Source organism: Glycine soja, chromosome 19 (genome assembly GCF_004193775.1).
Source record: "Glycine soja cultivar W05 chromosome 19, ASM419377v2, whole genome shotgun sequence".
NCBI lineage: Eukaryota > Viridiplantae > Streptophyta > Magnoliopsida > Fabales > Fabaceae > Glycine > Glycine soja.
This window is the reverse complement of record NC_041020.1, coordinates 39,233,111-39,242,635: the sequence shown is the minus strand read 5'-3', so window position 1 is coordinate 39,242,635 and position 9,525 is coordinate 39,233,111. Positions and strand designations below refer to the sequence as shown.

Genomic DNA, 9,525 nt, shown 5'->3' with positions numbered 1-9,525 from the left:
TTAATCTCAAATCTCAAGGACTAGGTAGTTGGCACCATCACCTAAAACAATATCATGCAAACCATAAGCCGCATGTAATTCACAAGAATTTTGGATTAACATATGATACACATCAATTAAATCAAAAGGTTTAGAGATAGTGTAGGCCAAAATTTTATTCTCTCTATGATTGCATTGATCTTCATATGTCTCCACTTCTTCTCCAAATTGTTTTGCCCATTGATCCTTGATATACAACTCTTCCTTAGGCATCAACACAAAATAATTTATATAGTTACGTGCATAATCAAATTCACGAGAAGAAAAATACACAGTCCAAGTTAGGAGAAGAACTTAGAGTTTTGCACTCTCTCTTTGAGGACTCCTCTTCAATTTCTTTCGCAAGAGAATCATCACTTTCAAACAAAGCTTTACATTCATCCTTTGAAAGTGTTTCTTCATATTCATTGAGCAAAGAATCATCATAAACAATCAAAGGATTAGAATGAATCATATTCCTCTTTATGTTTTGCTCTCTCTTTTTCACTATCATTTTCAATTATTTTTCTCCCTTTCTCTCTTTTTTCTTTCTCTTTTCTCTCTTTTTCTTTAAACTCTTTCTCTCATTTCTTTTTATCTTATCTCCTAATTTGGGCATTGATAGGTCATGTGCCCCAATTGCTCACACATGGAGAACTTCATAGTACTAGTTTCATATCTTTGAAGATGAACTCTCCCCCTTTTGCATGGTCTTCCAACTTGACTTGTCATGCCTCTCATTGTCTCTATCTTTTTTCTCTTTGTCTCTACTTCTCTCATGTCTCTCTTCATGCCTCTTTCTCTCAATTTTCTCTTTATAACTCCTTTTCTCCATATACTTATGCTTCCTAACTTCCTCATTTTGTTTTCTTTAATTTGCTTCTTTTCTCCATTACACTCTCTTTTAGTTTCTCTCTTTTCTACATTTTTCAATCTCTCACTATTTCTTTGGAAACTCCTTTTAACGTTATCAAGTTCCTCATTATGCTCTCTTTTCATTCTCTTCATTTCATCATTAAGTTTCTTCAGTTCCACCAAGAGTGCATCATTATTAGTTGAAATCATACCTACAAGAAAATGGTTAGCACAAATAATAGAAATATATATAAACATCATTACTCACCTTAGTGTTTCATTCAAAATCCACTTATTTCTCTCTTCTAAGTATTTTTTCTATAATGAACACACATGTATTTTTCCTCTCAAACACCTCTTTAGTTCTTAAGAATCACTCTTTAGTCCTTTTTCTCTCAAACACCTCTTTAGTTCTTAAGAACCACTCTCAATCACCAATCAAGAATTTATATTCAAAGTGAAAGATGTAATGCAGTTTTAACCAATCTTTCAAGGACAATGGTTAACAAGACCCATAATTTTATAGTAAAAATAGATTATGCATTAACAATATAAAACAGTTTTAGACCGCCATCAATTTACAACTCACTATATATGATAAGTTTGTTGATTTTTATGATAATTATTTAAAAAGTTATATCAATAATGATTTGTGATTAAATGAGAATATAAAATTATTTTACACTATTAGTGTATGACCATTAAACTCAATTTTCTATTGATTGATTTTACATTGTCCTTACAAAGAAATTAAACTCATATTTTTATTTTTATAATTATATGTTTTAAACTTTATCACTTAGGATTTCCCTTTACTTTTGTATTTTTGTTTCCATTCAACTGGATCTTTTTATTATTTTATTTTTATTAATATTGAGTGTATTGATGAGTTAATTTGGTTATTATGTAATATTTAATCATATTTTGGATAAGAAATTTATGAGATTTCTAAAGTGATTTTTAATGAACCAACTAAATATTAAATAAAATACATAAATAGTCATTAAAGAACAGATATTTTGTTATCTTGTATTAATATAAAATTAAGATATGATTTTTTATGGATAATAATGAGTGGAGATAAAAACTTAAGACAAAACAAAATTATTTTTCATTATAATTTGATGATTCGAGCCCAATCAACATGATCTTAATATGATTTGTTTGATGAAGTTAGTAGAAGAAGAAAAAACTAAATCAAAGCAATTGAATTGAGTATGATCAATTCATATTTGATTTTACCCTAAACTTTAACCATTTCATCCTATGAACACTCTTAAAGGATGCATATTCATGCTATGTGGGTGTGAGAGTGAAAGACGTGAAAGAGAATTAAAGACATGGCATCACTAAGAGAGACAAGATAGACAAAGACTTTTAAAATTGAAAAAAAAAAGATAAAAAGGAAAATTCAAGTAAAAATATAAGCTAGTTGAAGTAACTTATTATAAAAAAAAAAGTAAAATGCTAATAAAATAATTAAACTTGTATACCAAATATGTTAACACAATTAAAATAAGAATATAAAAAAATGCTTAAGATAAGAAGGAGAGCAAATTTGCGAAATGACACTATAAAAAAATACAAGTAAGTCTTTAACTTTTATAATTTGCCCCTTTTATCATTTCCGTTTGGCTCTGCTCCTGAATTTAAGAGTATGAATACAAAAAAGAAAATATTAATCATGTTTTAAACTGATTAATAGTATGCAGTTGGTGCTGTTAGCTAGTAGTAGTCATGTTTGATTATAGTTCTAACTAACAAAAATTAAAATTTTGGCCTACTTGTGTTCACGATAGGTTTATGAACTACTGAATTATTCATGGAATGAAATTACTTTTCAATTTGGCATTGACCCCAATCATCCAACCAGGCAAGAAACTGATAAGATGACAAATCAATGAAAGGAAGAGAAAGCTGAGACCTAAGAACGATAATTTGGCCCCACGGTGTCTTCCAAAAGTAGTAAAACGATGGTATTTGTATTTCCTTTCCTTCTTGCATTGCCCTCTCAACCAAAAATGTTCTCGACCAACCATCCTCACCTATAAGCTGTAAGCAAACGGTCAACTACTACTATTTTTAATCTCTCTTATGGCTTTAATTTTTATTGGTTATGATTTATGAGTGTGAAGAGACAAATTAAGATTCCAAAAGTTATCTTCATACAAGACAAAGTTAAGATATTAATGTATCTCACCTACTATTTTTGAACTTAAAAAATTAATTTATAATTGAGGGTATTTTATATAAAAATAATAATAATTTCCTAAAACACTCTTGTTAAAGATTTTTTTTTTAAAAAAAAATACTATTCTAATTTATCCTTAGAGAGGGATAGTGAATCTAAAACTTTGTCCAATTTATGACAACCACTCCCGTTTCTGACTTCTCCCAAGTTTTGGTGATCTCAAGCCTAGACCTTCCTCTACAGAAGCCCATGTGGTGTAAAATGGGCTAATTGTAAGATTTTAATGGAAATTGCTTTGTGCACTCAGAAAATTGCTGGTACACCTAGCATAAGATGGGCAATTTCAATATTATCCTTTCATAAAGCTGATATGAATTGTGAATTCGTAAGCCAATACGGGATTGGTAATCCAAAATGGGCTTAAGGATTGTAGCTTTTTTTAAAAAAAATATGTTTTACAAATTAATTTAAAATTAATGACTCATGCAAGAATCAAACCTATGAATTTCGTGTTATTAATACGATGCTATAACCAACTGAGCTAATAGACCAATTGTATTATAAAATAATTAATGTTGGCTATATATAACACTAAAATTTCTAATGCATATTTAATGTACATGTAAATTTAGATAATAAATTTTGTGATAATTAATTTTGATCTAATAATTAATTTGCTTACATATATAATTTTTTATGAAACCTATGATTTTTATTTAAAATTTATATATGTAAAAAAATACATTATCAGATCAAAATTAATTGTAATAAGACCAAAAAATACGTCAGCAATATGCTGGATGTGCAAAGCCATGCCCTCAATTTGAAATTATTTTAAGAATATTATCCTATGTTGATTTATCTTATTCTTACAAAAATAAAATTTATATCTATATTTATATTCTTTTTTTATTTGTAAAAATTGAAGACAAGTATTGAAAGAATTACAATAACGAATGCACTCGGTTCAACCAAATGAGTCAGACTCGCTTAGTATATGTATAATCTATGACTCACAAGATGTGATACAAGTGACAAGTAACTTAGACACTTTAAGTATATGTTACGGATTTGATCCTTGATTATGCGAATAAAATAATAAATGTGAGGAGAAAATTTTCTCTTACCTCACACTTTACTTCTTCAAGAGATTAGTTTATAACTATTGACTATAAAAATACCTTACTATGAGAAAAGAAAAAATCTCTAACAATAATAAAGAGATATCCTTTTGATTTACACATTTTTTAAGACTATTTTATCCTTCAATTGATTCTATAAACTATCCCTCAATACAAACAATTATTATTAAAAAAAAAACTATTTATCAAGGGGGTCTAATTCAATCGATGGAACATAAGCATGGGTTATTATAAATTTTTCGACATTATCTACAGATTAAAAGAAACCCTCATTTTTTATTTATTAAAAAATACTGAAAAGCAGTCACGTTCTTAAGGTACTGTATTCGAATTGCTTGGTCCTCTGTCCTCTCTTCTGTTTCTCTTCTGTTTTAAGGAAGTGCATCCATCTAGCAAGTGTCATTTCATATACAAGGAAGAAAATGATACACATTCATTGAACTCTTTTCCAAGATACAGGTGCCGAATGCTACCATACCCGAACACCGCGTAACGTAGATCCACCACTTTGCAAAAAAAGATTAGAAAGAATTTTGCAAAACTGTTTTGTGTACCTGTCCATTAAGTTTAACGTGGTGTTTTATTAATAATGAACACAAAGTAAAAACTAGCCTCGTCAACCACTCAAAGTAATTCACAATTCTACATAATCTGCATACACAACTACATCTTATTCGAAAAAGGTGTTCCAAAATACATCTTATCCATGATACACTCTTATAAACCATAAATGCCAATGAAAGGCATCAACACTGATGCAATCCAAAGCTTCCCATCTTTCTCTTCCACTTCACTGATGAACTTCAAGGTCTTCCCATCACAATCTTCCAAGACTTCTAATATCTCTCCTTTATCACTCAGCTTTACAGCAGCAGCATGAGGCTTCCACCCTGCAAATGATGAGTGCAACTGCTTGAAGTTAAATCCAATCTTAAGCAACGCCTTTCCCGCCCATGGATTGGAAGAAACCCACTTCGCGAAACGACTTCCCTTTGCATGCAGAGCCACCCAGAAATGCCCTTGTGAATTTCTTCTCACATTGTCTGGAAAGCCAGGCAGAACTGCAAATGTATCCACATGGCCAGCCTTAGGTCCACGAAGCCAAAGCTGCAAGATCCTGCAAGTAGTGGTTTCTGCTACCAGAACGAATGATCCGTCTTTGCTTAAAGCAACACCATTGGGAAAAGCAAGGCCGCGTAATAAGACCGTCACTTCTTTTGTTGACTTGTTGTATTTCATTAACCGGCCAGTCTTGTCTCCACTTAGGAGTACAAGCATAAATTGCCTGCAAAAAAAAGTGGCCATGATTTAGACTAAAAATTCTCCTCAAATTGAAGTTTTTCTATCTTTTTTATTTTATTTTTCATGCTGGAAATTAGAACAGAAAACATATGTACATAGATTTATGGGAAAAATGCAAATTTCACAAATATTATTTTCTTTGATCTTTAAACTTTGAGTTTTTTATTTGACTTGAACAACAGAACAAGTGATTACTTTGTTAGAAAAAATTGACATACTTTGTTAGATATTTCCCTACATATCACAGGGTTGAACATTCCACACCAGGATATCAATAAGGGAATATTTTGTTTTTCAATCAATTTCATTTTTCATACACTGGAGTGCTAGGGAACAATCATAAGGACTATTACACATTAATTAGGAACACACAGACACACTTCCACTATAGAAAGGAAGATATGCGTTTGTGATAAACTTACCTTCTCTGGAAGATTGTGGTTGAATCAGTGAAGTATATCACTTCTTCATCTTCACTGATGTCCATGTCATTGGTGAACTGCAAGGGCTGACCTTCAACTTCTGTTACCACTTCGGTGGCCAAACCCCCTGCAGACCCCACTACTTTTAGGCCTAGGTAGGCATCAGCAATGTACAGATCTCCATTTTTCTTGTCAAATCTTAGTCCTAATGGCCTCCCACAAATGTGCTCCAACTCTGGTGCAAATGGGCGTACACAGTCCGACCTTGAAAATCAAGCAACTAAACTCGTTAAATTCATAAGAAAAATTTCAGGTATCCAAATAGTATGAGTTAGACCTAATATCCTGGCATTTAAACAAAATTTTCAGCATAATCCAATGCTACACGCCTCTTATAGAAAAACGTTTGTCAATTTCAACAGTAACTTAATGGGGGCAAATGACATTTTTTTTTTTATTATCGTCTCATCAGAAGACTAATTGGCACAATCATTCATGCACAATATGAAAGAGTATTGATAAAACAGACAAGAAGTTAGGTATCCATGGTTGCATGTAGGAATGGCAATGGGAACGGGAACGGGTGGTGCTTAACTACTACCCACCCCGCAAGTTAGAAAACCCGCCCGTACCTGCCCCACGAATTCGTAGATATCCGCGAATCTAACTACTCGCGGATTTTTGTATACCCCCGGATACCCATGGGTATCTATGAATATTAAAAAATGAAAAAATCTTTTTTTTTAGCAAAAGAAAGAAAAATATATAATGCCAACAACTCCATTGCATAACTCCAAAACATACATTCAAATAGCATTAAAACATTAGTTCAAATAAAATTAGTCTATCTAAAACATAAGTCCAATAAAAGAACAAGTTCAACTTCAATTCCTTAAATCTAAACAACTTCTACTTTACTCTTCAAGAACCTCACTTTGGTGACTTGTTCCCTGAAACAAAAAACATATGATATATATATATATATATATGAGTGAGAAGAGTAGGGTTTTTTTCCAAAGCCTAACTCATTTTATATATATGAGGGTATTTTCATAATTGTACAGGTAGTGGGTACTATGATATCTGCCCCCGCCTTGTTAACTAATGGATAGTTAAAAAATCTGTATCTGCGGGTAGCAGATATCTGTTTACACTACCCATCTTCTATTCATTGCAGATTTTATCCGTGGATATCCACGGGTGTGGATTTTTTGGCCATCCCTAGTTGTATGCTCAAACAATGCAATGGCCACCATATGGAACCAAAGACACAGAACGCATGCATTTACTTTTTTGTTTTTTACCTTCCCTCCAGCCTCTTGGAATAAGCCCTTACACTTACTATGATGCAAAACCTACCAGGCAGAATTTCCCTCAAAGCATATAACTTAGAAGATAGGCATAATGATCAGTGTGTTAGAGCCAGTCTCCAGTATCAAAAGGTTTGCAAAACAAATAACACAGCTCAAGTCTAAAGGAGAAAGCTATTTGATCTCCATGACTTCTTCAATTTGAAGTATTTCAGAAAAATCATGTTGCTACAACACAGGTGTGTCACACTTTACAACCTGCCCCCATTTCTTATTTAAATACTAAATAATAGTTGACGCGGTGAATGGACCTTTCTTCAGGGTAACAATAATCAGCTCAGAGCATTGGTCCTATCCTAACTCTTCGATTTAGCATGGCATTAAGACCCTATTTAGACAAACTTATCTGTAAGACTGTAAGCACTTATAGGAAAAGGAAATAAGAAGATAAAGTTAAGTTTCTCTTATAAGCTACAATCAACTAATGCATTCTTCTCCAAAAGTTGAGGTGTATAAGTTAATTTCAGCTTATGGGAGAGGCTCAATTCATTTCACCTTCTTTTTGTTTTTCACCTGTAAATGCTTATGGAAAAAATTTATCCAAACAAGACCTAATGCAGTAACTATCATAATCTCTATAGTAGCTTAAAAATGCAATCTTCATAGTTAAAAAATAGTAAAGATAACCCATTCCCAACGAATCAATCGAATCATCCCTGCTCAATTCCTTGTCCAATTCAAACGAACTACAACCACTCCACCCCACCAAAAATTAGGTATCCAAACTTCACCATCTTGCGTAAAAATAAAACCTTCATTCTAAAAAAACCAATTAAACCCTCACCAACACAATAACATGATAAAAAAAAAGTATAAGCACCAAAAGGGGTAGCAGTAGTAGTAGTAATAATAATAATAGAAACTATAAAGTATGAATAATTATAAAACAGTACCTATTGGAACTTGTGACAGCAAATTCAGTCCAACCTCGCTCTTCCCCTTCCCACTTGAGAATCCGGCCATCGGCGACGCCGGTGTAGGGCCCTCCGCCGTCGGCGTCGAAGACAAGACTCTCCGGCCCGACGGCTCCGGTGACATGGAGCAACCGAGCAGCGTGAAGGTGATCCTTCGAGCCCGGAACATGAGGCGGAGAAAACAGGGTTTGAGGGTTCAACAAGGAGAAGGTGATAGCCAAGAGTGCAAGCAAGGCTGCACCTGCAACGAGCCCTGTGTTCATTGCAAAAGCGACAACAGTGGAACTGTGCAAGTGTAATGTATTGAACCAACGAGAATGTGTCACTGTATTGTGTTGTGTTGTTCTCTGTTTCGATTTCCTTGTCCCTTCGCACTTTTAACATCAAGAACTTTGAAACACCGAACTCTTTTCTCAACATGTGTCAGCAGGCTAACGTGTGGCAAATGATTCTTTCTCATAAATAATAAATTTTTTAGATGTATAAATAACCATTTTTGGTATTTACCGTATATAAATTGGTGATCATTTTAATCTTTGAAAGAACATACATTTGGATTTAATAATGCGTAAAAAAATACGATAATTATATTTGTGTTAAATTTAACAATAATTTATTCTTAAATTTTATAATTTAATGTTAAATTAATCTTTAAAATATATAATTTAATTTTAAATTGTTTCTTAAATATTTTAATTTAATAATAAAATAATCTTAAGAAATTAACAGTAAAATATAATTATTACACTTTTATGCATTTAGAATTAAATCAAAATTTCCTTCTTTTTTTTTCCTGAGATTAAGTTGTTACTGATTTATACATTATGATTTCATGACTAAAATAGTTGTTTATGTTTTTTAAATGATAAAAGATTGTTTAGGTGGACCAATAATATTACTAATAAATAACGTTACTAACGTTTGCACGTGTTTTTGTCCCTACCAATCAAATGACCTTTGGTCTCTAGCTTGTGTTGACTACTATTATTGCTATGTAATGTACCTGACACCTGTTACCTGCTGACCGGGTCATGCGATCGAAGTCCCAGTTCAACGTTAAATTGATTAGGTTGGTTTGGTAGAAAACGCACGCCCCACTTTAAAGCCCATATCCACCTTCTTGGACAGGCCCATATAATAGTAATACGTGGCTGACTTGTTTTCGGGTGTTGCTAGGTGCACCCAGAATTATTGCTGGTGCACCCAGCACTTAAGATGAAATGACAAAAATATCATTGATCCGTAAGTCTTTTAAGTTGATCTGTAAAAGGCTTACGGATCAACTTGATCCATAAGCCTTTTATGGATCAA

At 32.5% G+C, this 9,525-nt stretch overlaps 1 protein-coding gene across 1 annotated transcript; it reads right to left on the bottom strand.

Moving 5' to 3' along the window:
* Positions 1-4,767: 4,767 nt before the first annotated feature.
* On the bottom strand, positions 4,768-8,645 carry LOC114400702 (protein STRICTOSIDINE SYNTHASE-LIKE 10-like). Its single transcript, XM_028363293.1, has 3 exons — positions 8,194-8,645; positions 5,931-6,194; positions 4,768-5,491 (listed from the first exon to the last, which is right to left on the bottom strand). The coding sequence occupies exons 1-3, from the start codon at positions 8,475-8,477 to the stop codon at positions 4,924-4,926; spliced, it is 1,116 nt and encodes a 371-aa protein (XP_028219094.1). The 5' UTR covers positions 8,478-8,645; the 3' UTR covers positions 4,768-4,923.
* Between the last annotated feature and the right edge of the window lie 880 nt (positions 8,646-9,525).